The sequence below is a fragment of the Antedon bifida genome, chromosome 6, assembly GCF_963402885.1.
Source record: "Antedon bifida chromosome 6, ecAntBifi1.1, whole genome shotgun sequence".
Classification (NCBI taxonomy): domain Eukaryota; kingdom Metazoa; phylum Echinodermata; class Crinoidea; order Comatulida; family Antedonidae; genus Antedon; species Antedon bifida.
In genome coordinates, this window is record NC_136231.1 from 9303022 (window position 1) to 9330843 (window position 27822).

Consider the following 27822-nt stretch of genomic DNA (forward strand, 5'->3'; position numbering starts at 1 on the left):
GTGATTTTTCTAAAAATGTGTTTTTGGGCAAATCAAAGCAGGAAGGCCTAATAAGTGAAATGGCGTGAATAAACGTAGGCGTATAATAATAAAAATATCTAAGATTATGTAAAATTTGATATTTAAAAAATAATCTGATAGATGAGTTTAGGTCAACCAATTGACCTAAAAAACGTCGATCATCCGAACTTAAAGTAAACGTTAAAACTATTCAATAATAGCTCAATGTAATGCTGTTTTACTTTTTCTCTTTTTTTTTTCATGTGATAAGAGAACAGATCGGGAAATAATGGACAGCAGAGAATGATCGATGTACCAACGATTGGTTACGATTCAACCAGACGACAGCCTTTACTTTTCATATTATTTTGCCGCTTCTTTCGAAATGTCAATTGTCATCAAAACTATCAGCTAGCTTTTCTCTCTGTAGTGATAACCGTTTCCCGACAACGTAAAGCGCAAACGGAAAGGCAAAAACAAGCACAGGCTTTGGGCTGCTCAAGCGGAAATCCGCGCTGATTGGCAGGCCTAGATCAAAGTCTATCCATAACTGAATGCCGTTTCGCTGTTGGAGGATTATTTACGAACCTGCCTCGAGAGATTTGAATGCATAAGGGATATGAAGTACGCAATACATAATTCAAAGCGTAATGAAGACCGATCGTCCAATGGCTATAAAACTTTACGGGATCTGGAGACAGACCAGAAAGAAGCCGACATGCTATAAATAAAGGCTGATGGAAGACTTTAAATGCCTGTCAGAATAATAACGAATTTGCACTGATGATGGACGTATACAAACAACCGATCCATTATCAGGCTTTAATTTTAACCGTAGATGTCGCTGTTCAGATACAAAGTACCATCATAAATTAACACTCTGTGAAACAGTTTTTTTTCAAAGGTGACAGGAAGGCAATTTAAAAGAGCTTTATTTCAAATCGAAAAGATAATTTGTCGGGAGATAATTGTCGGCAATGAAAGTACATTCTCATTTACAAGAAACGATCCATTTCAATACTTTTCCATCGGCAATTTGCACTTTTAATACTATTTTTGTTTGAAGTGCGAATTAATGAATGGCATACGTTATGAATAACGGATGTCATAATTCTGCAGAACTTTCACCTCTCCAACACACAACATACATTTTCTCTAGATATCAGTCTCGACAATCTACAACAAAATAAAAGGGCAACTTTTGGAATGGCCAAAGCCTATAAATATAATTGCATTGATATGGACACCTGGTGAAAAACATTTTTGTAAACCAATAAATAATATTCGGTCCAACTGTCAGAAAATCGAAAAGATATAAAGAGTGGCGAAGATGATTATTTTTTACTTTTGACTTATAAAGTTTATTTATTTCCTCGCCACATGCATAATACACAATTTTTATTTGTAGTAGAATTCATTGATTGAAATGATCTACAATTTATGCTGCATTTTATCATTGGTATAAATTGTGTTTTTTCATAGGGGAAGAATTAGTTGATTAAACATGTTTCCCACATTATTCCAAATCATAAACCCACCTGAACAATAAACACCCCAGACGTTTATTCAAATAAATACGGTATATTCTTTTAGTTTTTTCCGACGGTGTGTTCTGCGCATTTCGAATGGTCCATTGGTCAAAATATCTAGGATTGGTCTTACGTCATTGCAAGTGGGAACATTACACTTTCACAGCAGTTACACTTTTAAATCATCCTTCTTTCCACGATCCCTCGATTTGCACGTCGCCATCGTATCAAAGCGAATATGTGGTAATGTTTGTTTTCCATGTATATACACTTTCCATTTAATTTCACTATAGCTATCGTATTTTAACGAAATACATTGTTATCATTAGTATTTTGATGAATATTCACAATTGGAGATCAACCTCTTTAGCGATTGTGATTGATCTACATGGATAATTATCGTAGAATATTGCCTGTTGGATCATCTACCTATGCATTTACATATGCAGACTTTCACTCGAATATTGACAAATAAGAGAAGGTGAAATGATCGATGAACTAGCCATAGGCATGAATAACAAGAAAGTGGAACAAGCAGAAAGCCGAGTGCCTCACGTAAAATCGTAATGAAAGCCTGCCAGGCTAAGTGACATTATCGGCCACTGTAATTAAAGCGGTAAATACACTCAAAAGAAAGAAACAATTAGAAGGAAAATAAATTCGTACAGAGTACGGTACTCCATCATTACAATAATCATCATGCTTATCAAAAGTCATGTAAATATATCATTAATTCTAAAACCATTTCGGAAATTGGAATTGCACTCTTGGAGAGCAAGACTCGCAGAGTAATTATTGCATGTAGAGGGCGAAATGTCATTTGTTATAGCATGACATACGAAACAAAACACAAGTACGGTTTCTATACGAGTTTTGTAGGCCTAAGGGTTCAGGCGAAATTTATGGATTATTGGATATATCAAGAATTTCACAGGATAAAATCTCGAAAAATAAAAACTTTAGGTTGAAATAGTTTATGACTAAAAAGAAAATAATTAAAGCACTCAGAAACAGGCTGGGAGAAATACTGTACTTCGCTTAATCTATTATTTGTTAAAGCCATAATTTCAAACGTAGTATACTTTAAAGTTCCAATTATCACCACCAATTAATTTAATATACAGTACTTCGTCTAAATACGACATACAACGAAATCTCGTTATATATACAGTACACACGATTGGACAGGCGCAAAAGCAATGATACGAAGACTGAATTTTCAATTAAATTTCATAACTAGGTCTAATCTACAGGGAATATAAACAGTACTTGATTTGTTTCACTGTTTATGTCAGATACAGAAGGAAATAATATAAATATTATTGCTAGTTGGTAACAATATCCATCTTTTTCAGTGATGGTTAAATATTAGAGGAAAACTTATCAGCATCAATTCGGTATCAACATCACTATTCATCAAACCAGACAACAAGAATCATAATACAGTATAACATAGTATGCTGTTCTAAATGTGTTAAGTGATAAAAAAGCTAATAATTTAATTTTTTTTTGGTGAGTATATTATTTATTCGCGAATTAATGCGCTGCATTGATAAACAATATGTGTTATGAATACACGATCGCCACCATGCACAAAATTAATTATTTATTCATCAAATTAATAGCCTGTGCATATTATAAATTATAGAAATACATATTTGGTTCATTTTTATTTTTTATTACCTAAATATAGTCTAACAGTAACAATTTATTTACGTTTTGTTTACATTTCACAATGTTTCGACAACATTGGTTTATGACTTTCGTCATCACATTCATATAACGATGTGATATCATTCCTTATTATTACTGATACCATTCCGGAATTGTTCTTTAACATGCTTGCATTCCAATCCAAAGGTCCAGGTTCAATCCTGACCTACTGCCAGGGTTGTAACTCACAACTCTTTCAACTCCACTCCCTAAACCTCAAATGAGACTTAGTTCAAGCATGATATTAAATAATAAAATAAAAAAGTTTATCCATCCTGCAATTGTCGAGTTAATCTCTGCTTGATGCGTATGGAAAAAAAAACAACTTAGTTCCACCATGAAGGTTTAAAAACTGTATCGTCTCACGGACATTGTCATTTTGGCCGTACAAACATAGGACTGATGGAAATAATTCCCCCCACGAAACTCTGTGTGGTTGTACGCTTCCCTATATATTGAAATATAATTGATAGTATGTGATATGATATTATTTTGGGGTAGCTGTCCCTTTCAAAATATCATTATGGAGTATCAAAAGGAATAATGGGATGTAGGATGTCTGACGAATGGATGATAAATCATGTAGCAAGCAGAGGCGTACGGCTATGAACGCTTTCTGGCTAAACCCATAAGCTGCAGGGCCCAGAGGAAAAAATAGGCATTAAAATATATTGACAAAGGCTAAAAAATGCCTTCCAGTCATGTTGGAGGGCCATAGGGTCCGTAAACCAGAGACACCAGGCCTCTGTGTTACACTAATTGTAGCAAACAATGTTTCTCCCACGTAGTCAAATCATGGAGGTATTTTATTACCACCAGTGCCACTGCATTGAAACTAATGCAAGATGGTAACATTGAGATTACAGTACATTCAACAGGACCAATAAAATAATACATCACACATTCATAAAGTAGTTTGTATACGCCTCACTTATGTTGTGTAAGTCTCACTCACTTTATGTTAGTTAAGTATTGGTACACTGCCTGGCAATCATTTGAGTCCAATAAGTTTCTCTACTGGTTCATACATCCATTCTGTGTCATTCAACTTTCCCATTTCTTTTTTCAACTCTTCTAATCGTTGTTCATGAAGCTCTAGATATAGAAACAATAACATCAACGCTATTGTCATAATTACAGTACTGTATAATAATATTAATAGTCTTTATGCTATAAATAACAGAGGGCAGCAGACAATAAATTATTTTATTTTTCTACTACTAATGTGTGCAATCCTTTTATTACACACAGGAGTTTACAATAGACAATACTGAATACTAGGCTTACAATATGCCTAAGTAGCCTTTAGGCCTATAGGCAATACCTTTTTTGAGTTGCAAAAACTTCAGTTCAGTGTCTTGATCAATTTGAAGTCGGTTCAATTGAGGATCTAGATAGGAACAAACATAAGCATTGTAATTGATTACAAAATGTATTCCAATAATTGAAAAAGGCTCTCTCACGATTTAATTTCTTTATTTCTTTTAAAACGTTAACCTTTGACAAAAATAAAGGATTAAAATAAATATACTTCTGCTTCAAAAAATAAACATGCTAAAAAGAAGAGGCTAAAGCCCTACAAGTTATACATCAACTGGATTACTCCAATTGACACTTGTGGCGGGCAAGCCAGGTATTGTGTGTAATGAAAACAAAAAGACAGAACAAAACACACACAAACCAAAAAAACAAACAGGAAGCATAAAGACAATGAACGATGTAAACAGTAATTATTGGAATTTGGTAGCCATTATGGGGCAGAGGAGACTAAAATTGATTGGTCAGTGGTGAGCAAAAGAAAGTGTGCATGTTTTATACATTTTTTATAAAAACAATTTAAAATTACTGATTAGTAAGTAGGTTTATTCCGAAACTAAGAGTAAGACCTATAAAATTAATTACCTCCATGATGCATAGAGGTACAGTATCATACAGTATTATACCTCCATGCTCCATGTAATGTAGAATAAAAAGTTCAAACATTATTTTAATTAACAAACTGATAATTTTAACATGGAAAGAAAAAAAAGACTAGGCCTAGGCCTAAAACCTAGGCCCTAGCTAGGCTAGTAGTACTATATATAGAGGCTTTAGGCCAAGGCCTAGCTAGGCGCCTATTTAAGTTAAATTTACCACTAGCCTAGATATAGGCCTAGGCTAGGCTAGTAGTGTACTTGATATCATTTTTTATATCATATAAGTATGACCGTGCCTAGGATAGTATTCTACACTCTTCAGAATGTTGCATGTTGTTATTATTGTTATCGTCCCCGCGGATGTCGTCGTCTTCCGTCGCCCGCCAACCATTTCCACACACGACATAGGCCTAGGCCTAGCTAGCCTAGTAGGCCTACACACAACCACGGTCATTTAGAGGGCCTAGCAAAAAAAAGGTCTACCAAACCAAATACACCCAGAATATGCGATACGATTTGTCTGTAAAACATCTTACCGTTTGTTACATTCTCTTCTATCATCGACGGTGACCTAAATAATGCTTTTCTAATTGGAAAGGAATCAACTGGACTTACACTGTCCGCCATTTTTTAAATGATGAACAGTTAATGTTTCAACGTTGGTGGCGATATTTTACAATCGGCAAAAACAGATTGGCAAAAGCGGCTGCTCATTGATGACGTGACGTGTGCAGCAACAGACAGTACAGTTAGTAGCCGTGTTCAATTCTGTATGCACACTCTTCTAAATGTTCGCGCCGCTCCTTTAAAGCAGTTATATTCAAGAGAACGGATTACCACCATGCGGTAGCTTATTGTTTACTAGCTAAAACAATGGGTATTTGGACAATGGCACTGGGCATGCTCAAACACCCCAAAGCACGTCTGGGAGAAGAGAGTCTATCAGTAGTCTTGTCTGTAAGACCGATTTTCGTTTGCATTTATCATTAAATAATGGTCGAATCCTCCTTCTATTAATAGATTTTTATATTTTTGCGAATGGTGTAGTGTATAGATTAAGAATGTTTGATTTAATTAATTGATTAATAAGCTAAATCAACTACAGAAGGAAAGCTGAATCCAACCATAATCCCCATCCCAAAACCATTATTATGAATTTAATACCCAATAGGCCCTGCTTTCATAGAGCATTTCATACTATATCTTTGTTTCGCTAATTGTGTACTAGCCTATACTAGGCTTACTGAAATAAATCAAGTATTTCATAAATTAATAAATGGAATATAAAAAACACCATAAATGACAAAAGAACAATAATTAAACTGTTATGTCAAAAAGGTTGAGCTGCGTTTTTGTAAGAAATATTTCTTATTTATTAGAAATCACCTTCAAATCATGATTGTAGTAACTTAATCTAAAGTGATTTGATTAATTAATAGTGGGTAATTTTAAATGCTGTATATTATAATCTTAATTTTGTATTCATATTTATATATATACCGGTATATATTTTTATAGTGCAATTTTATATAATACAATAATTAGTTTTCAGTGCATATATGTATGAATGTCGGAGTTGGAGGGGCACGCCCTTTGGCGATAGTAGTCTTTGACAGCTTTTGTCTCTTCTCAGTGCTCCACTTTCACGTTTTATGTTATGTTTGTATTGTCTTACTGAAAGGAATAAAATAAAAAATAAAATAAATGAATAAAATAACAGCTGTATAATTTCAGTTGCTTTAAAAACAAACACAGGCAGCTTTTAACTGTAACAAAAGTGAAGGAAGTTTAATCATATTATAGGATAGGTCCATGATTTAACCCTATCTTTGTTTCATTACTCTTACAATTATTTAAATTTAATTTACCTCTACTGAGGATGGACAATCCTAATCAATTTTTAAAAATTGTTGTTTCTTTAAAGAATAAACATGAGTAAAAGAAACTGTAAATTTATTTTATCACTTTATTAAATGTTTGTCCAATCCTAATATGACTATGAATATAAATTTTAATCAAATCACCCAATGTGTACAGATAGTTCCAAGTTTTTAAATATACAAAATAACATGCTCTCAATGTTGAAATAACTCAAGCTTGTAATTTAATTCTACTGACAATCACTGAGTATACCCTCGTGCCCCAATCGCACAAGAAATGTACAAATTGGAAAGAAAATAACCAAATTAGTATTGGGTCTACCATGTACATGATGTGTGTAGTAGTAGACCTAATAGCCGGCCATGTTGACAGACATTTTACAACTTAAGAGTAAGTAAAAAGTAAAAGTAACCTTACACAAAATAAATCATAAGATATATATAGTAAATGTAAACAATAATGGCAAAAATCTAATACATTTTAAGTAAAGTATTTACAAGTAATCTCCAATCTATAGACCTAATCTGTCAAAATTTTTGATAGTACTAGTAGGCCTATGTATTTATAATATAAAATAACACAGTAAACAAATACATCCTCATGATAATAAATAAGCAAACCCATACAGATTATTGTACATTTAAAACAAAGTAAAATGCTATAACATTTTTAGGATAATTGATAAATGAAAAAGATGTATTTTCTCCAAAATATAAAAAAGGTTGTAATGAAATGGCAATGCATATTATACTAGTACTGTATAACTACATACTACAAAAGGATTAATCAACTAGATCTATACAAAAATAAACAACTTTAAACCTTCTGAAAGCTGCAATCATTCTCTGCCAGTGGATACATTTTTTAATATACTGTAGCCCCGTCCTATGAGTACAGTGTACAAAGTGTATAAAATGGGTGTCGTCAAAATAAGGTTGGATTGCCTCTTTTTTTCAGAAGTGACCCCTTAATAGGAGCATAGCTAAGGAGGGTTCTAGTGTATTTATTTTAAACAAAATAATGAATTCTAATCTGATTCTATAAACGGTGGTTTTAATATGGCAAAAAAATATGACTAAGCATCATTTAAGTTTTTTTTATAAATCTACATTTTAAATAAATTCAAAACATTTTTCCCATCCTTCCTCCTAATAAAATGGCGTAATAAATGGAACAAAGTTAATCACTACACAATATATATATATAAACACAGCAGGCAAAGAACATTAATTCTAAACCGCTCGGTGATATACTGAAATTTAATTAATTAATTTGAAACGATAAAGATGAGGAAATCTGTGAGAATGAGAAAAAGTCGCCCCAACCGAGACTATATATATATATATATATATATATATATACATGATACACAAAAAAAGTTAAATAAATTGGAAGGAATAAAATAGACCTAGGACCAAAGCAAAAGAAAACAAAAACAAGGCATAGAAATTTCAATAAAGAAAAACAATATAAAAAAAAAAGGCACAAGAAAACAAATTAAACTAAGATGTGTACATTATTAGTAAATTTGTTTGTTATACTGTAATGTATATTAAAACTCAAAAATTAATTATTCTAATAAATAAACATACTAGACATTATTAACATTTGTTAGTCAGGGTAGGACAAACCAAAGCATAAAACAGTACATAACAATTGCATTGAAACATTTTCCAAAAAGCTAGCTACTATTACTCATACTGGGACAAGGAGGGAATTGAAATAATATTACGAGAGTGTATCTAACTGTAGTGTGAGAAAGCATATTGCACAACAGATTGGATATTAGAATAATCTTGAATAATCTATACAGAAATTTAATTTGGGCATATGTTGCTGAAATTAGGTAAAACGGTAATTAAATCAACCCCATTTATCTCAAATTTAAAAATGTACTAAAAGAGAAACGAAGCTACTATGAATGCCCCATTTTAAAAAGTGCCTCAAAATACCAAAACATTCTTTTCAAGATGGACGGTATTTTAATTTTAAACAGCCTATGAACCCTAAACGTTCTTTCAAAACATCAGTAACAACAGCATGTGCATGTGTTCCAATAATATTAATAATTAAAAAAATAATAAATCAATACCAAACATATCCTCCACAATCATATTAAATATATTAAAATATTCAATAATACCCAAGCACTCATTTTCATGACGTAAGGTACTGTATACACACACAACAGGTTCAAACTTATTATGTATTATTAAAATTAACCAGTTATGTTATGTCCTACCTCCACCAGTACAACAATCTGATTATATGCTTTTTATTATTTAAAACCTAAATAATTAAATATCCAAATTGAAAAACAACTTTTTTTTTTTACTTAAAACAAAAATAATTGTCTACATACTATAGAAAATTGGAAAATACTACTAATATTTTTGGCTGCAAATGTGCAAATTGGCACAATCAGTTATATTGCTATCTTGTCTTGTATATCATCAGGCTGAACAATCTGTTCTATGTTGAATTCTACAAAGAAAAAAACAATTAAATAGTAAACATGGATATATAAACAAACAATTATACATTCTACATGCATTTGTAAAAGGCACATGTAAAATTCAACTAGTGTTTTTATGTCAGTGAAAGTCTAGTTCTAGGCCATGTGACGAACCTTCCAGCTGCCAACGTTTTTCAATGAATTTATCTAGCGAGACATGTGCAGTTCCTAGCTAGTTAAGGGCCTATAGACAGTAAGTAGGCTGACGTCAGCAATGTTTTGGCCAGCATTAATTTGAAGGACTGAAGAGTATGTAATGTTACCTAAGCTTTGAGAGTTGGCATAGCATCACTCACATTCTGGTTAAGTCTACGGTAACTTCCACCTCGCTTTCCATTCTTTCCTCTTCCCTCAATTATAACTGCAATAATCTGTAAAAAGTTCAGAAATCAGTAAGGATTACTTACAACAAACAAATGATGAGATCAATTAAAATATATATGTAGCAGGTCACTCACTTTCCTGGAATTCATGTGGTTGACCATACTTAAATAATGTAGACTATAGACCTGGGATGTAACCACCAAGGTGTCAACTCCTAATTAATTGCCTTATTTTATGGAATTGGTATCTAATACAGTAATTACTTGTTTGGGACATTAATGGATATACCAGCTCTTGGGAGGGGAAAAGTAGGGTCACTGAACTGATATGTCACCTTCCTGGATTGTTCCTTAAATAGAGATACACAATCGCGATCACAATCTGGAAATAAACTTGGACTGATAGCTACAACTTAATCATTCTCTGTGTACCTGTATATAGTGTAAAGTAAAGTACCGTTGAGAAATTAACAAGAGTCTGTGTCAGATAGTGCTAAATATATGATTGAATGAACCGAATTTGAATAAAAAAAAATCAGGGGCAGATGCATGGAGGAGTGCTAATAATATAATAATTTATTTAATAATAATAATTAATTAATTTATAGTAAAAAATAAATATCAAGAAGTAGTTTATAATAACGGTGCAGCTGCCACAGAGGAGAGCGCCCGACCTAAGCGCTACACCCCCTGGATGATACAAGGGTTTTTAAATCAAACTGTACTTTTATTCAGGTATAAAAGCGAAATATGTATAAATAATAACAATACAAATAATATTAATTTAAATTTATAAGTTGCCATTAAATTGGAATAGCTGATCTTTCGTTGCTATATTGAGGAGTGCAATTAAATAATATAGTGTACATTTAAGTTGTGTGTAAAGTTAAATACAGTAGAATATCATCCCTCGCTCCCTCTCAAACCTTTTCTATCTCTTGCACTTGAAATCCCATCTGTTTTGAGGTGTGAGAAACTTACTTTTCGCTTGTTGTGATACGCAATGTATGTTGCTAGAATCAGGATTATAGCCGTCAAGGAATACGCTAAGAAATGACTAGATGATTCTTCTTCTTCAAACTTTCGGTTTTTAAAACTATCATAAGTTTTCTGATTTTCCTTCTGGTAGAAGTCACCTTTTCCAAAATCACCATCAATATTGGGTTTGTATTTCTGAACATTTTTTTCATTATCCTGAAAGTGTAAATAAAACTTATAGTACACTACAATAGAAGGTAAATAGAGATAATTTTTAAAAATAACTTTTGAAAATAAATTCCTCCCCTGGCGAGATTCAACAACCTGTTGTGCCCAACAACATTAAGAGAAAAACATTCTATTTTTGGATCTATCCTGGAAAATCTTTTATAAATGTATTTATTTGTAATGTCAGTAATTTATTTTATCACTATGTATATGTTTTTTATGATGATTTTCCTAATAAATTCAAATCAAATAACATTTACAATTAAAAAAAACAGTGGTATTAAAATTCTAGCATTTTACTATCTGAAACTGTACATTTTAATTTATAAATTCTTTCTTTAAAAACATTGTGAAAGCACATTTATTTTAATATATATATTGTTTTATCTATCAAATAAATTTAAAGTATTTAACCAAAACTTTGAACTGAAAACCACATTTTCTGCTAGGTTTGCACTTGGGTAGTAAAGCTTTAATATTCATAAATCACATACCTCAAATAATGAGTCAGGTGCAGGAACACTGTCATAATCATCTTCAGATGAATTGTCTTTACTCTGATCTTCCTCGTCCTCTTTGTTTTCACCATCAACGTTTGGTTTCTTCCCTTCATCTTCATTGTTTTCACTTGTTTCAACATCAACGTTTGGTTCCTTCCCTTCATCTTCATTGTTTTCACTTGCTCCATCACCAACGTTTGGTTTCTTCCCTTCATCTTCATTGTTTTCACTTGTTTCACCATCATCGTTTGGTTTCTTCCCTTCATCTTCATTGTTTTCACTTGTTTCACCATCAACGTTTGGTTTCTTCCCTTCATCTTCATTGTTTTCACTTGTTTCACCATCAACGTTTGGTTTCTTCCCTTCATCTTCATTGCTTTCACTTGTTTCACCATCAACGTTTGGTTTCTTCCCTTCATCTTCATTGTTTTCACCATCAACGTTTGGTTCCTTTCCTTTATCTACATTGTTTTCACTTGCTCCATCACCAACGTTTGGTTTCTTCCCTTCATCTTCATTGTTTTCACTTGTTTCACCATCATCGTTTGGTTCCTTCCCTTCATTGTTTTTATTTGTTTCACCATCAACGTTTGGTTCCTTCCCTTCATCTTCATTGTTTTCATTTGTTTCACTATCAACGTTTGGTTCCTTCCCTTCATTGTTTTTATTTGTTTCACCATCAACGTTTGGTTTCTTCCCTTCATCTTCATTGTTTTCATTTGTTTCACTATCAACGTTTGGTTCCTTCTTCTCATCTTCTTTGTTTTCACTTGTTCCACCATCAACGTTTGGTTCTTTTGGTTCAACTTCATTGTTTTCACCATCAACTTTTTGTTCATCTCCATCGTTCAAGGTTGTTTCTCCACTCACTTCTTTGCTGTTTGGTGTAAAAGGCTTGTCATTTTCTTTTAAAAAACAATAAAAAAATGTTTATTAATTTAAGTAAATAATAATTGTACCTGTTAACTAAAAAAGGCCTCAGATAATTCTGCGAGATGATAATATTGCAGTAATTCACAAATTGCTCAAGCTTATGGAAATCCAAATATTATGTTAGGAGCTAGTCAATTTGCGGCAATACTGTTTTAACTGTTGCAGTTGCTTTTATATGTGACAGGGATTGATCTATATACAAAAAGCATAATATATATATATTTGGAATCATCTGGTCAAAAATTATTAGTGACTTTATAAAAACTATGGAAATTTTGCTGGGACTCCTTTCACACATGAGGTGTTGCTATAATAATGTATTTATTGTAGATCATGGAAGTCAATGATTTCCACTACAAATAGAAATGTTATAATACAATAATTGTGTGTACAGTAATGCATGTGACCCTGGGGTGTATATTTGAAGGAGGAGTTTATTCAAAGCAGGGCATTTATTAGATAATAATAATTTATAACATAATAATCAGATTCTCTGAAAGTACTACCTCCTACGTTACACATTATATTAATAATAGAAACTTAAGCTTGGTTCCCACTAGAGACGCAACGCAAGGATGTAGACGCAACGTAAATGAGTTGACCAATCACAAGCGATGGATTATTCAAACTGTCGCTTGTCATTGGTCAACACGCTTGCGTTGCGTTTACATCCTTGCGTCCTAGTGGGAACCAAGCTGTAGTGGTAAAATACTACGGCACACAACAGCAATCTTATTTTCTATTGCAATAACTCATTGGACTACTGTATCTATTTTTTAATTAACAACAGGCCTCAAATTTACAATTGTGTACTGTACCTTTCTTCATATAGAAATTTAAAGACCAAAGCATGTAACAAATTCGACGTAGAGAAGGATGACTAGGACTACATACATCACAACTTGGCATGGTATCAGGAATTTCTAGGAATGCCTGCGGACAAAGGTATTTCTCATTTTTGCCAGGGGTCATATCAATATTGATCCATCCAAGTGAAATATTTTCATATTTCTTGTTAACACAATACTCATGCAAAACATTGATAGCAGATGTGCAGACTTTAGACTCATCAATATTTTTAGGGTTTTTACATGCAGCAGTGAATGGACTGGGATGTTGCGGATCAACATCTTGATAAAAGCTAAGCATTGCTTTATTTGAACAAAGAGCAGAAGTTGCCAACATAGATATATCAAATGCGTTTTCGGGTGGAGTTTTCTCACCAAAAGTACTACCAGTATTTGTTGTAGAAGTGCCAACTTTATTTGGCAGGTCTGTATCAGGATGTTCATTTTCTTTTAAAAGAGGAGGTTCATCTTTGTTATTACTGTCATCTCGATTTTGATCAACATTATCATTCTCTGCTTTGTCTTTAGGAAACTTGGTTGCTTCTAAAGAAATAAACAATTATTATTTATCAATTGGGATGGTAATGACAAATTCTGCAGTGTAAAACTAAATTGTAAAAATATATATTACAGATTTATTGCTACTATACACTTAATATTGGTTTCACTACCATTAACGATAAAACTGTAGGCTTTATTTATTCTTAAAAACTTTTATTAAAGTTCCTTAAGAGTATTGACAAAGCATGAGGCAGCGAGTCACGCCAAATATTTGTGCGAGGCACTATCATTTCCAAAAGTGTGAGGCATGTAATTTACCATTCAACATGTGTACCTCTCTCGCAAAAAAAGTGAACAGCAATGGCCAGGGAAAGTTCAATAACTGGCGGTGAATAAAAGGTAACTCATATGTCAATCAAATAACATGCCGCAAAGAATAAAATTGCGAGATAATTCTGGAGCGCGTGTGAAAAGACATTGGATGCCTCGATCATCCGACAATCGTCATACCCTAAAATTAAACTTTAGCTAATATGCTCAGCCCTAACATAGAGGCCTATGGTGAAATTAAATAATTGGTGTAGTAATCATACAATATTCCTGTTTTAGTAGGCTAGGTATTTAAAGAAAGATTTTTATTGTTGTCCATACGTACTATACTACTAAGCCTGGCACTACAGTAGTTTCATTCGCTTGATAACTAACTTTATTGTTGTGTGAATACCACACATCACATAAGAATTATGTATGATGAAGAAAAATCGCATAAAAAGTAACAGATAACTCCTAAATTAATGATTTTGGAGACATGTTTCTCGCACACTGTTCACGAATTTCGCATATTCATTGTTCACCTAACGGACAAATGATGCACCTCTCCCGGGCCGGGGGTCGTATACTAGGTCATACAATTGACAAGTGCATTAATTTCAATATATTTTACTAATCTGTCAATAAAAACCTACAGTACATTGTAATAGATACAAATACAAAACAAATGTTAACGCAAAACTGTGTGTAATAAAAAATGTAACTAGGCTAGGCCTAGGAGGGCCTATCTACTACTAGCTAGGCCCTACCTGATGTTGTACGAGTACTTGTTGTTTCTTCAGCTTCTTTTATTTGCCACAGCAATAAACAAGCTACACGAAGTGGTGTGCTATGTTCACATATCTGCTCATCAAGAGACCCAATGTCAGTGCTCATTTTTACAGCCTCACGAATTCTATCTTCATTTTCACTTTCCATGGGTTTGTCTAAAAACATGTGTAATACTGCAAATACATTATTATCAAAGATAGTTTTGGCTTTAGCATTATTACATATTTTACTTAGTTTGTCAAGAATCGCTTTGCACACAGTCGTTTGTTGGTCACTGTCAACTGTAGCACAGGCCAAAAACAAGCTAGGTTCTTCTAGGCCTAGGCCTAGTTGGTCTTCCTTGAACAGCTTCTGTACCCGGTCGTCAGCAGTTGCTGAACACTCGAGCGAATTTGTAATGTTGGTCTTGTACTTCTCGTATGTCTGTGTATATTCATTTACAGGAGCCCCATTTACAATAAATAGCAATAATAAATTCAATGCTGCAATGATATATACATTCATCTTCAAGATATGTTCTTCAAACACTAAACAAAACAGTATTTAAAGTAAAACCCCGAAAAACTTCCTTGTTGACGTCGTACGCGTGACGTGTTTAGTGTACCTATAGAGGGCGCACGCTGCTTGCGTTGCCAGGAAGTCAGATATCAAATCATATCAATGAATATATTCGTTGGCTATATTTACACAGTTTTATTAATTTCATTTAAGTAAATATCAAAATAGCAACCAAGGGCTGAATTAGCGGTAGCCGGCCTCATGATACAAACGATCAAATTGTGAAGACAAAAAAAAAAAAAAAAGGGGGGGGGGTGGTGGAAGTACATGTTAGTAAAATAAGTAGGCCCTAGATCTCCCTAATTATTTAACTTAACTCCAATGAAGGAAAAAAAAAGTAGTAGGGCCTATGCTAGTTTGTTTCGAGCCTGGTGATTATGTTTTAATTAATTTTTGAAGATGAATAATGATTTAGAGTTTTTTAGGTGTTTTTGAAGACTATTCCAAATTGTTGTTCCTTTGACTATTCCTTGGGTCTAAAATATATATTAAAATAAGTATATATAAATCATACTGTAAATCATAGAAACAGTGCTCATATTCGGATTATGAGATTATGAGATCATGTTCCGAATATGAGCACTGTTTCTATAATTTACAGTATGATTTATATATATGATTTACACAGTGCTACGCAACACAATTGATTTACATATACACAATATTAAAATAAGTATCTTTTTTAAATAAATTTTTTATTTTGCATATTGTATGCTTAATTGTTTTATTTACTTAATTTTCACATGTATTGTGCTTAATTTATATTATATATTTTTGTTTTCCCTTGCTTTTTGTTTTGTTTTGCTTTCATTGTTTTAGGCCTCGTAATTTTTGTATTGTTTTATTTTGGTTGTAACATTAACGACAGAGTGTGCCACTGATAAAAAAAAAGTTATGCTCAATAAATAAATAATAATAAAATAAGTGATTGGTTGTTGTGTTTTTGTAGTCTCTTTCTTGGAAGATTGAAAGTGAAATTGAAATCTAAGGTTCGATTAAAATAATGATCAAAGTGACTATTTTGTTTCTGTTCAGTTAGTTTTTTCAGTTAAAAAATTGTTTTTCGATGACACATTTTGTTAAAGTGATATTAAAATGGCATATTCAACAACAAAAAATGTTTAAAATGTTTTTTTAAGTGGACAATATCTATCATCTTTAGCTCCACGTTAGAAATGATCTTATTAAGCAAGCGCGTATACCATGGCTATTTATTACATGGCGTCGGTTTGTTTTACATTTTAAACTATAGAAAGCCACTCCGAGATTGAATACCTCCGCCTACTGTAAAAGTCTCCTTACATAAGATTACTCCGGAAAAATAATATATCTATATGTATATATTTTGTTGTGTGTGTCTTAGACCTAATGCTAGTGTGTGTGATTTATGCTAATTTCACTACAAGCATGTGTATGTGCGTTTGGTGTAAATGTTATAATTATGTAACCACCAGCCTTTCACCTAACAACAGTTTCAGTTGACTTAGAATAGAAACGTCAAAAAGAAACGGGTTAATTTGAAAAGAAATACGTTTTTTAAAACTACTCGTATATCCAAAAACTTGTACATTAAATCAAATTTTAAAAAATTACAAATCACTAATTATAATTCTTGCCTCTTGTAGTTTTTTGGACAAGTAGTTCTCGAGAAAATGCAATTTCAGTTTGTAAGACTTCTCGCCGGCTTTTGAAAATTCTGTCCTATCGTTTAACACTAGCAGGTCTGAAAATAATATTAAAAAGTGGTCCAGAATTGTGTCCGTTGTTCGGATTGCCTCAAAAATTTAATGGAGTGGTCCTTGACCACATAATTTTAATTTTGTTAAAGATCTTGCAATAGCTTTTTGAGTAAACTTGCTAACAAAGACACGCCTCCTTGGCGGAGGTTAAAAATCCCTTCTTTTTTGGCCGGCCCTACCATTAAGCCAATCAAAGTCCAGGCACCATGTTGGTAACAAAACAAGGTAAAGAAAAAATAAATACATTGTGATAATGTGGACCTGTTATTATTCTTGATTCTGAAAGTGACGGTGGTAAATGTTTTCAGAGACGGCCCATGGGTAACTTTTGTCAGTCTCAAGCCCATGTGGGAGCAGTGGAAGTCACCAATCGTGCACCCCATGCGGCATGATAATGACCTTCCAAGTTGATAAGAACCTAACAGCCAAGATCTCAAAACATCTAGTTTGCAAATTATGCTCATTTCATGACTCTTTTTTAGTTGCGACTTACTACAGCTCACTATGTCGGTCGGTCGGTCGGTCGGTAAACACTAACTTGTATATGGCCTTATCTTGATATCAGTTTCATCTAGCTAAGTCAATTTTTCACAGTATATTCCTTATGGCCAGGAATTGATGTGGTTATGTTTTCACGGTGCGCAATCAAAAATTACGCGGTCTACGCACGATTTAACGAAATCACGTACGTTTGTAATCATATCTTCACAAGCATGAATCACAATTAAATAAAATTTGGTACTCATAAATGTCAGGGCATAAATCATCATATGGCAATACAATTACGTGCGTAGCGCATGTAGCGCATGCGTACGCGCGCTTAAAATTGTCAAAATTTATATTTCGGGAAATTTTATGCATATAAAAAATTGCAATAAGTGCGCAGATTTTCGCACGCACACTGCGCGTTAAATATTAAGATGGCCTCTTTTTGCCCGATTTCTGTTTTACAACCTTTCTTTAATAATATCATATTTGATTCACTTTTCAACTCGAAATTACGTTATACGAGCACGTAAAATATGACAGGCTACGCACGTGTAAATTAAAAAAATATTAATGTTTTTAAACATTTTCAACATTTTTAATCATATTCAGCAAATTCGGTCGGTTGGTCGGTCGGTCAGTAAACGCTAACTTGAGCACGCGACTGCAGCCATCTATATGGCTTTGTTTTATTAGATCTCATGATATTTACAAGCAATTATAGTAGTCTTGTGTGTGGTGTTGGCAGCTAAAAGAAACATAATTTAAAAAAAAAACGGACAGAATATTATTAGTTTAATAATCTTGCTATTATACATTTCTTGAAATTCTGATCAGGTGGGAAGACTCAACAGAAACATAATTTTAAAAAAAATTGAACAGACTGTTATTAGTTGAATAATCTTGCTATTGTACATTTCAACAACCGTCTAGATGACTGTCAATAGTTAGTTAAGATCTGCCCACTGACAGCTGTAGAATCGGTGAGCAGGTTAACAACTCCCTGGTTTGAGTCGTTCATGTAATAGTGGACTATGAGAATCCAAATTATAGTTATCATCATAGACACACAAAACATTGATAGATTGTGATTGAGCAATTTAGTTAATTTCCATTAATTGTTTGCGGCGTGCAATGTTTGCTTACATATCTGTACATGGTACAGTACTATTTCAAGTCATTCAAGAAAACTTTCAAAAGCCACAATTTATTGCAAACTTTCGGGTCATCATCAGCGTGCCTTATTTTGTTGATCACTTGAAGGAAATACACTTGCAGTCAACCAAATCCAATAGAATGTTAACTGTAGAAAAACCAAACGTAATTAATGTCAATACACATAATAATTCGCTATTTTACAATAGAAATATCAGCTGATTCTCAACTTATGATCGTCATTATCAAACATTTTAATTTATTGCAATACAACATTAATTGAAAGGTAACATTATAAGAAATCATCAACAATTATAGGCTAATGCTCCATTTGAAACGGGAAATACTTACACTCCATTAATACGACGACATATTGTCTTTCCCTTTGTTTCTTATGATGCCGCTGAAATCCCATGTAGCAGAAAATATCTAAGAATCGTAAATATTTCAAATATTGTACGTTGTATGTAATAATATTAAACTGAAAAATAAGTGTATATGGTACGACAGTCACAATAATTGGGCTGATATCCGAGATGTGTGTATAAGCATAGACCTAATTTATAGGTACATGGTATAAGCTAGGCATGGCAATTTAACAACAGCTCGTCTTGTCAAGATGAACTTCATCTAATAATGTTTGGCTGCGACAAATACCAGTACTACTAAAAACAGTACTACATTCTCTGCGCCGCGCGGTGTCTGTTAATAAGGGGCATGTGACTGGTGGTGTTGTCGCAACCACTGATAAACCCTTTGATCTTCGGAGCTCAGCATCCTGTTGTTAGATTGCTTGGATATAAGTCGATCTATAGGTGTTAACAGACATAAGAATACAGTGATAAAACTTATAGATTGACCGAAATAATAAACGCGTTTTTACGATCCAGAATGAGATAAAAAAAAAATAAATGTGAAGTCTATATTCACACTACTTACTTTATGTCTAACGTGGTATAAAACGTATAGAGTAAGGAAAATGAAAACGACTGACAAATTACGTAAGATGTAATTTTCCGTTTCCTTCACTTCATGACGGGGCTGTATAATCAATACTGCTTCATCCTTGGAATATACCGTGCCTGTTTAAAACAAATTGAACACATTTAATCTGAAACTGTATAATAATGCAATGGAATAATAATAAACACGGATGTAGGTTCATAGGCCTCGGACTTTATTTATCAGTTTAAAAGGTAGGCTTGTATATTGATAATGTATTTACTACCATGAAATACAATACATATAATACCGTAGTGAAATCGAGAGGTGATTCAATTGAAATTCAACTGTTAACTCATCATGATTTTTACATTGAATATCTCACCTCAATAGTACTGCGCAATGGCTCATGGTTTAGAATTCTTAAAGGCACAGGTGCGGGCAAACAATTTCTATTGATCATACATTCCAATCAATGTCGATCTATAGTTTCCCATATGTTTCATAATTGTTGAGATTTTATTTGAGTTACACGAGCTTGTTGAAAATAAGCATTTTCTTATCAGTGAGGGGATAGTTCAAATTACACAGTAAAATCTCTATTCTTTTGTAGGCCTACACAAATGTTATAAATAGAGAGGCATTTTTAAAAAACTATGGAAAATATACGGTGTAGTAAAAATGTTATCAGATGACTAAATATAGGTAATATAACTTAAATTTTACGTTTCTGGTATTTTTATTCAACGTCATAGTTTTATTTTCATGCTATAGCAAAATATCCACCGTATATCCACCATCTTTTTTCACCTTCTAGGGAGTCACTAGACATGTTATTACACTAGGTAAAAAAAAATACTGAAAAAAGTCTTTCTGGTTTTTATAGCAGAATTTTGCCAAATTTTGTATTTGACCATTTTAAGGGAAATTCATGTTTTTCGTCTTGATTTATATTACAAATATTTGATTTATGTACAATTAACCAGATGTTATATTTAAAATTCATGCCTGTACCACCTGAGATTTAAGGGTCCTTCAACGTTGGATAGTTACATTGGACTGCTCATGCTCTGAGACTCATTGAGCTCTGGGGCCCCTGGGTTTAGCCAGTGAGCGCGCATAGCCGTTACGCCACTGAGTACTGCACTTTTAATGTGTAGGCCTATACCTTCTATTTTCTCTCTCTTATCCTTCTTTGCTCCCTTAATAGCATGTGCATTTGCATCATCATCGTCCAGACAATCAATAGGACTTCTTCTCCTAAAATGAAAAATTAAAACTGTCCTGTGTCTAGGTAACCACTTTGTTTCGATTCAGTGAAATGCATGCATTCTTCCCCTACCCACTAACATTTAAATGATTGTACTTACAAAGATGGATCAACAAATTTAAAAACTTTTCCTCCAGCATTTGTTGTTTTCGCAAGATCTGTTGTTAACATATAAATCTCGCCTGTAAAACATAATATACATACATTACAATATCCATCAGATTAATCACACATTGCATGAGAGATGTTTATTTGCGAATATGCAAACAAAAAGAAGCCGCGGTAGGCATTAGGTTACAAGAAATGAATCTACAAAAACTTTATATTAGAAAAGCAAACCAACCTGATTCGTCTTCTCCAAACGATAGGATGTTAGTAGGATATTTGTTGACCCATTCTCCAGTACATATTTTGGAATCTCCCATACATATCTCAGTATTTTCCCATTTTCCATCTACCTCTCTCTCAACCAATTTGAACAATCGACTGTAAGCAAATTCTGCATTTGTTATCTCCATTCAAATTTGATTTAGGCCATTCAATAATAATGACTTGCATATAAAAAATTAAGCCAGAAAGAAACTCACCCGTCGTCAGACAACAGGGCTTCCTGTTAACTGTTAAACCATAATTTCAGAGGGAAATTGTAAATATTTATTATTAAAATGATACATTTAGTATTTAGATATTTATTCATTATTTTAATACACTAACATTATAATATAAATACTGCAGTAAAACAGACATTAATGCTACAATGAATGAAATCTTTTGTTTACCCATTCATAAAATCTCCATATATATAATGTCCCTGCATATTTGGAAACAGACAACCTCGATATATATGTCCACCAGTAACAGACTTCCCAACCGTATGGTCGTAGATGTGAATGGGGGGAACTTCATTAACTGAAAAAAAACAGCGATTTGTTCATAATTCTCTGTAATACAAAGCAGAGCCGTAGACAAGGACGCTGAAATTATATCATTGTTGGATAATCTCATAAATATTGGCGTGATAGGAATAATATGTTAATTATTCAATGGATGAATCCTGACCAACCGTACTGGGCGTGTGGTGCCGTTCTTGTTCAAAGAAATACGAAAGAGTAAACTACACAATTTGAACGAATGAATTGAATTGAACCGAAGTGAAGTTTTTCAAAACTTACCCAACCATTTTTTTTTATCAGCACACATTGCTTTATCAAAACATTCAAATCCCTCTTTGGCACGCCATCCGTAATTGCCACCTTTCTCCATTATGTCAATTTCCTCGTATATTGATTGTCCAACGTCACCACAGATGATACGCCCTTTTCCTTTACCAGTTTCCCGATCACCCCTGTCCATACCGCATCTCCAGATGTTTCTGATACCATACGCGAAAATCTCATGTCTTACTTCAGAGGCTGGACGATCAACGAATGGATTTGATGAAGGAATAGCGTATTCCTTACCTTTATCTTTTGAATCAACATCAATTCTTAACATCTTTCCCAAAAATGTTTTCCTATATATAACAGTTAAGCAATAGTAAAAAGTGGAAAAGCATTATATGGAATGATAAAGGTTGACTTTAAACATTATTGTTTTTGTTTCTTTCAATTGTAGTATTTAACAAAATTTTAATTCGTGTAATTCAGTAGGGAAGATTAATATTATATTATGCCTAAATGCATACAAACAAACTTGCATTCGCAATATATAAATAATTTCAACAAATTAAATAATTGAATTTGCCATTTATGAGTTAATACCAATATTTTAAGATACGTACATGTTCTGAGCATTTCCATGCACACCCCACGGGTCTCCTCCTTTTCCTCCATCCCCTAGACAAATATACAGGTACCCATCAATACCAAACAGAATCTGACCACCATTGTGATTGACTGCCGGCTCAACAACTTGTACAAGTATCCTTTCCGTGCGGGTGTCAACCTTATTAATGTTTTCCGCAAATGTAGAAAACTCGCTAATTCGTACAACACTATCTTTACTTTTCTTGTCTATTGTTGTATAATGTATGAACAGTCTTCTGTTCTCTTTGTAGTTAGGATGAAACGCCAATCCTAGAAGGCCTCTTTCATCTGCCCGTCTATCTGAAGTTATAACTGCCGTCCGAAGATCAAGGAAAGGTTCGTCAATTTTCTTCCCATCTTTCTGATAAATATGGATCAGACCTAATTGTTCGGCTATGTAAACTTGATGTGTGTGATCATTAGCGTGAACTGCAAGGAGTGGGTTTCGAAGTCCAGTTGCAAACTCCTCTAAACACAAGCATCCGTCGCCCTCTCCACCTAATGCTCTTTCAAGCGCTGTATTCAACTTCCAGTCATCCAATATATCTGGGTAACAATAATCCATATCAGGTATGCTTACAGCGTCACAGAATGTTACACTTCCCGCTTTTGCTATATTGTGAAGTTGCTTATCAGTTGTCAATAATGGAATATTGGCTGAGCATTTATTATAGAAGTCAGTGCAATATTTATTACACAACCCTGGGAATTTAGTTGCTATTCCCGTTGATTCTGCATCGTAAAGATGGGCGGCATATGGGGAACATTGCTGGCATAATATATCCCGGATGTAATCCCCGCATTTGGAAAACTCATCGTCAGTAATTTTATTTTTAATATCCATATATTCTTTGTAGATTTGTTGATCCCGTTTTGAAGTGCAGCAACTTATTTCGTTATACATTGAACAGAATACCAAATCTGAAGTTTCAAATGGGGGGTAAAAATCTAGGCATTGAGGATGGCAACGCACTTTAGAGATGATCTGTAATATTAAGATAATAATCCAACCATACATCATTGATTTTCCTTTTTATTGTAAGCTCTCAAAACTATCAAATATAGCAGATAATCTGAAAATATATAAATGTGATGAAGTTTTGGTCAGGGAAGATTAGAAAGATGTTGTTTTGCCAAAGGCTGAGGAAACTCTCATACGAAATGAATGTTTATCATTGAATGAGGAGATATGTATACTGATATCAACCAACCATACATCATTGATTTTCTTTTATTATAAACTATAGTAGATAATCTGAAAAATACAGTATATAAATTACTTTTTAGGTTATTGGCCAGGGAAAATTAGAAAGATGTTTTGCCAAATTGAGGAAACTCTATTTACAAAATGAATGTTTATCATTGAATAGAGATAGAGTTTGTGCTGAAATAGTTAAATAAAACCGTCAATCTTTCAACTCAACTGAAATATTCTCTCAACTAATACGAAACACACTCTCTTCAATTCCGATACTGAATCAATCTACGTGGGGAAGGCTTGCCACTTAAAAAGTCAACATTGTGATTTTTGACACGTAATATAGAACAGTTATAACAGTAGTTCCAACAAATAATATTATAACGATAATTATTATTTTAATTATTTTTATTTACATATTATTAAACGAGCAACTATAATATGAATTGGCCGGGATAAGATTCAAATGGTGAACATTGAAAATGTCTACATAAGTATCGGAATGGCTCCACTGTTTAGCCATTAAAAACATGTCTCTATTATAATGAGATATACACCTTAATGAAATATTGTATATAATCAACCAGATTTGCTGGTAAGTAGACCTCCCATTATTATTTTAGTTCATGTTTTGGTGATTTGACGTACATTGATAAAATTGGGAAAGAAGAAAGAAAAAGAACAATAAAGAGAGATAAATACGCTAAATTAGGCAAATTTATATTCAAGTCTGGCGATCTCATGTGAAAGTTTGAAAATAGTTTTTTTTCGATAGTCTTTTTATGGTTCAGTAGTTTGCCTTCAACACGTATTGTTATAGGCATATAATGGTTGTTTCTGGGTAACATGCACGAATGACCACATTCACAAATGAACAAGGCCATATACATGGCTGCAGTCGCGTGCTCAAATTTGAGTTAGTGTTAACCGACCGACCGACCGACATAGTGAGCTGTAGAGTCGCGTGCACGCGACTAAAATCTATCGTATTATTGTGTCATAATACGAGGACTATAATATACTAATAAATAAAATACTGTGTTAGCAGTTTTTAGTCGCGTGTAAACGTGACTCTACAGCTCACTATGTCGGTCAGTCGGTTGGTTGGTAAACAGTAACTCAAATTTGAGCACGCGACTGCAGCCATGTATATGGCCTTGTTTGTAGGAGATAAGACTTTGACTTGCTCCAATACTACTATTCATAACAATTGACCAACTGAACACACTTTATCGTTGATCTTTAAAAAGCCAAATATTGAACAAATTATTCATCCGCTCCTGACATTTTGTAACAGTCCATTCGAGTTTATGTGCGTTCACTTGACATACACGTATCGCTATACTGCAGTATCAACTCTGTGCTCATTAATTAGCTTGGTTCCCACTAGAACGTAACGCAAGGACGTAAACGTAACGCAAGCGTGTTGTCCTGATTCTTTAAAGTGGTTTAAGTCATACTTAACTGACCGTAAACAAGTAGTTTGTTCGAATGATGTTCAATCAAAATATATGGTTAATAAATACCGGTGTTCCACAAGGAAGCATACTCGGTCCGTTGCTTTTCACATGCTATATAAATGATATCTCTATTAGTACGAACTGTAAAACTATCTTATATGCAGATGATACCGCATTATTAGTTTCTGGCAAAAGCCCGGAAAATATTGCAAATTCTTTAAGTACCAACCTTGATTCATGTCACACTTGGTTAATCAATAATGAACTTTCACTACACGTTGATAAAACTGAGGCTATTCTTTTTGGCCCAAAGAAAAAAGTCAAAAATGTTGAAGAATTTAAAGTATATTGTAATGCTAAAGAACTATCACGGAAGCATTCTGTTAAATACTTAGGATGTTATATGGATGAAGATCTTTGTGGTGAAACCATGGTAGAAAACGTACTTGCAAAAATTTATGCACGACTTAAATATTTGTATCGACAAAGTTGTTATCTTAATAGATCAAATCGTAAACTTTTAAGCAACGCCCTCATACTTTGTCACTTTGATTATGCGTGTTGTGCATGGTATTCTGGACTAACCAGTTACTTTAAGGGAAAACTTCAAGTTGCCCAAAATAAAGTTGCCAGATTTATAGTGTAACTGGGATAACAGGTCCCATATTGGTAAGGAAGAACTTAAATCTATTGGTCAACTTAATATTGAAAGTCGGGTTAAACAATTAAAACTAAACCATGTTCACAAAATATTCAACAACCAAGCCATTCCATACATGTACACACACTTCTCCAAGACATCCACCGTCCAAAATATCACAAGAAGAAGCTCTCATACATTCTACCTGTCTAAATCAGACACATATATCAAAGACACATTCTTCTACACAGCAGCACAACAATGGAACCTATTACCACACATTTTAAAAACCATTTTTAGCAAGACAGATTTTAAATTTAAAGTAAAGGAATATTTAGCAACGTCTCATGAATGAATAAATGACAGATGTATTTTAACTTACTGTAAGACTTTAAAGAATGACTTGTAATATTATTTTAATAATCAATTTTATACAGTATGCTTTTATATGCTATGTTTTATTGTTTTACTGGTTTAATATTTTATTGTTTGTATGTATATAATGGACCCCAATGGAAATAAGCTGGAATAATATTTACCGGCTTTTTGGGTTATCCATGGAAGACTACCGTATGTTTTAATTGTTCTTGTTTACCAATTGTAATGTATATTTGTGTACTTCCGAATAAATTCAAATCAAATCAAATCAAATCAGACCAATGACAAGCGAAGTTATAGACAGTTAGCAATCACAAGCGAATAAGTCATCGCTTGTGATTGGTCAATTTACTTGCGTTGCGTTACGTCCTTGCGTTGCGTCGCTAGTGGGAACCACGCTTTAAGCAAGGACGTAGACGCAAGCGAGTGACGGATTGCAAGCGACACTTGAGATGATCCATCGCTTGTGATTGGTCAAGCCACTTACGTTTACGTCATTACGTCCTAGTGGGAACCAACTTTAAGAAGTAGGCTATGGGTGTGTCCCCAGATAGTTCGAGGTTGTAAACGATGACCATAACGTTTAAGGTGAAAACACCTTATAAAATGATGCCATTATAATCATAAGCGTACACAATTTCAATTTAATATATTGAGAACAGTTAAGTTGTAAGAAGCATAATATGATGATGTAAAGTGGAAATTAACTAATAAAAGTACTTACTACATGTAAATGCTGACGCTCTGGTCGTGTTTCGATTCCACAAAATATAATAGTATTTGGACTGCTCTTCACGGGTCACTAAGTCTGTTACTAACACAATGAAAATACTTTGTTATTTAAATTTGATTGTTATTTAAATACGTCTGTGGTTGATTAAATTTAAAAAAAATAGTTACATCTGAACTAAGAAATTGTTTGTTTTTCTCTGGTAGTCGGTACTAAAATCGATTGTGTTGTTGCACATGTTATCATTGTTGTAGGCCGTGGGCCGAAACGTCTCACTTTACACCAAATTCATATTCATTTTTTTGTATTTATCAAGTTTTTAAAGGTGTTTACCAATCCGTATTTATTGATATTGACAATCTTGATATAATATATATAATAAATTACTAAAAAAACGTAATTTTTTCAATTATTCCTTCGAAAACCTTGTAATGAGTATGTATTGATTAAATTGATAGTTGTTTTAGTATGTAATGTTAATCATTTGATTTTGTT

General features: G+C 33.3%; 4 protein-coding genes across 6 annotated transcripts in view; 1 reads left to right on the forward strand and 3 right to left on the reverse strand.

Moving 5' to 3' along the window:
- The window catches only part of LOC144845333 (alpha-2-macroglobulin receptor-associated protein-like), a 149536-nt gene that overhangs the window by 77241 nt on the left and 44473 nt on the right, over window positions 1-27822 (forward strand). The window lies entirely within an intron of this gene.
- LOC144845345 (uncharacterized) lies at window positions 3151-20461 on the reverse strand. The gene is made up of 4 exons (XM_078702612.1): window positions 20457-20461; window positions 5695-5770; window positions 4567-4632; window positions 3151-4337 (listed from the first exon to the last, which is right to left on the reverse strand). The coding sequence occupies exons 2-4, from the start codon at window positions 5717-5719 to the stop codon at window positions 4234-4236; spliced, it is 195 nt and encodes a 64-aa protein (XP_078558738.1). The 5' UTR covers window positions 5720-5770; window positions 20457-20461; the 3' UTR covers window positions 3151-4233.
- On the reverse strand, window positions 7240-15553 carry LOC144844288 (uncharacterized). Of its 3 annotated transcripts, none has more exons than XM_078701130.1 (6): window positions 14945-15553; window positions 13740-13907; window positions 11578-12488; window positions 10859-11071; window positions 9818-9925; window positions 7240-9523 (listed from the first exon to the last, which is right to left on the reverse strand). In XM_078701130.1, exons 1-5 carry the CDS (start codon window positions 15468-15470, stop codon window positions 9818-9820), a joined length of 1926 nt encoding a protein of 641 aa, XP_078557256.1. In that variant the 5' UTR covers window positions 15471-15553; the 3' UTR covers window positions 7240-9523. The 3 variants fall into 3 exon arrangements, with proteins under 3 accessions (XP_078557256.1, XP_078557255.1, XP_078557254.1); XM_078701129.1 differs by having other exon boundaries at window positions 9851-9925; window positions 13335-13907; XM_078701128.1 differs by having other exon boundaries at window positions 13335-13907.
- LOC144845321 (HHIP-like protein 2) lies at window positions 18528-27463 on the reverse strand. Its single transcript, XM_078702573.1, has 10 exons — window positions 27322-27463; window positions 22897-23994; window positions 22289-22629; window positions 21896-22025; window positions 21460-21602; window positions 21217-21298; window positions 21015-21106; window positions 19844-19986; window positions 19256-19333; window positions 18528-19052 (listed from the first exon to the last, which is right to left on the reverse strand). Exons 2-9 carry the CDS (start codon window positions 23940-23942, stop codon window positions 19262-19264), a joined length of 2049 nt encoding a protein of 682 aa, XP_078558699.1. The 5' UTR covers window positions 23943-23994; window positions 27322-27463; the 3' UTR covers window positions 18528-19052; window positions 19256-19261.

Excerpts from the sequence above, each read along its gene's own strand:
- LOC144845321 (XM_078702573.1), bottom strand. The coding sequence starts at position 23,942 with ATGATGTATGGTTGGATTATTATCTTAATATTACAGATCATCTCTAAA. Across the intron at positions 21,603-21,895 it reads TATGGAGATTTTATGAATGG|TCGATTGTTCAAATTGGTTG; the intron begins GTAAACAAAAGA and ends ATTTGCTTACAG. Across the intron at positions 19,334-19,843 it reads TATACCACGTTAGACATAAA|ATATTTTCTGCTACATGGGA; the intron begins GTAAGTAGTGTG and ends TACGATTCTTAG.
- LOC144844288 (XM_078701128.1), bottom strand. The coding sequence starts at position 15,470 with ATGAATGTATATATCATTGCAGCATTGAATTTATTATTGCTATTTATT. Across the intron at positions 12,489-13,334 it reads AAATTTCTATATGAAGAAAG|AAAATGACAAGCCTTTTACA; the intron begins GTACAGTACACA and ends GTTTTTTAAAAG. Across the intron at positions 11,072-11,577 it reads CACCTGACTCATTATTTGAG|GATAATGAAAAAAATGTTCA; the intron begins GTATGTGATTTA and ends TTACACTTTCAG.
- LOC144845345 (XM_078702612.1), bottom strand. The coding sequence starts at position 5,719 with ATGATAGAAGAGAATGTAACAAACG. Across the intron at positions 4,633-5,694 it reads AGAAGAGAATGTAACAAACG|ATCCTCAATTGAACCGACTT; the intron begins GTAAGATGTTTT and ends GTTCCTATCTAG. Across the intron at positions 4,338-4,566 it reads GTTTTTGCAACTCAAAAAAG|AGCTTCATGAACAACGATTA; the intron begins GTATTGCCTATA and ends TTCTATATCTAG.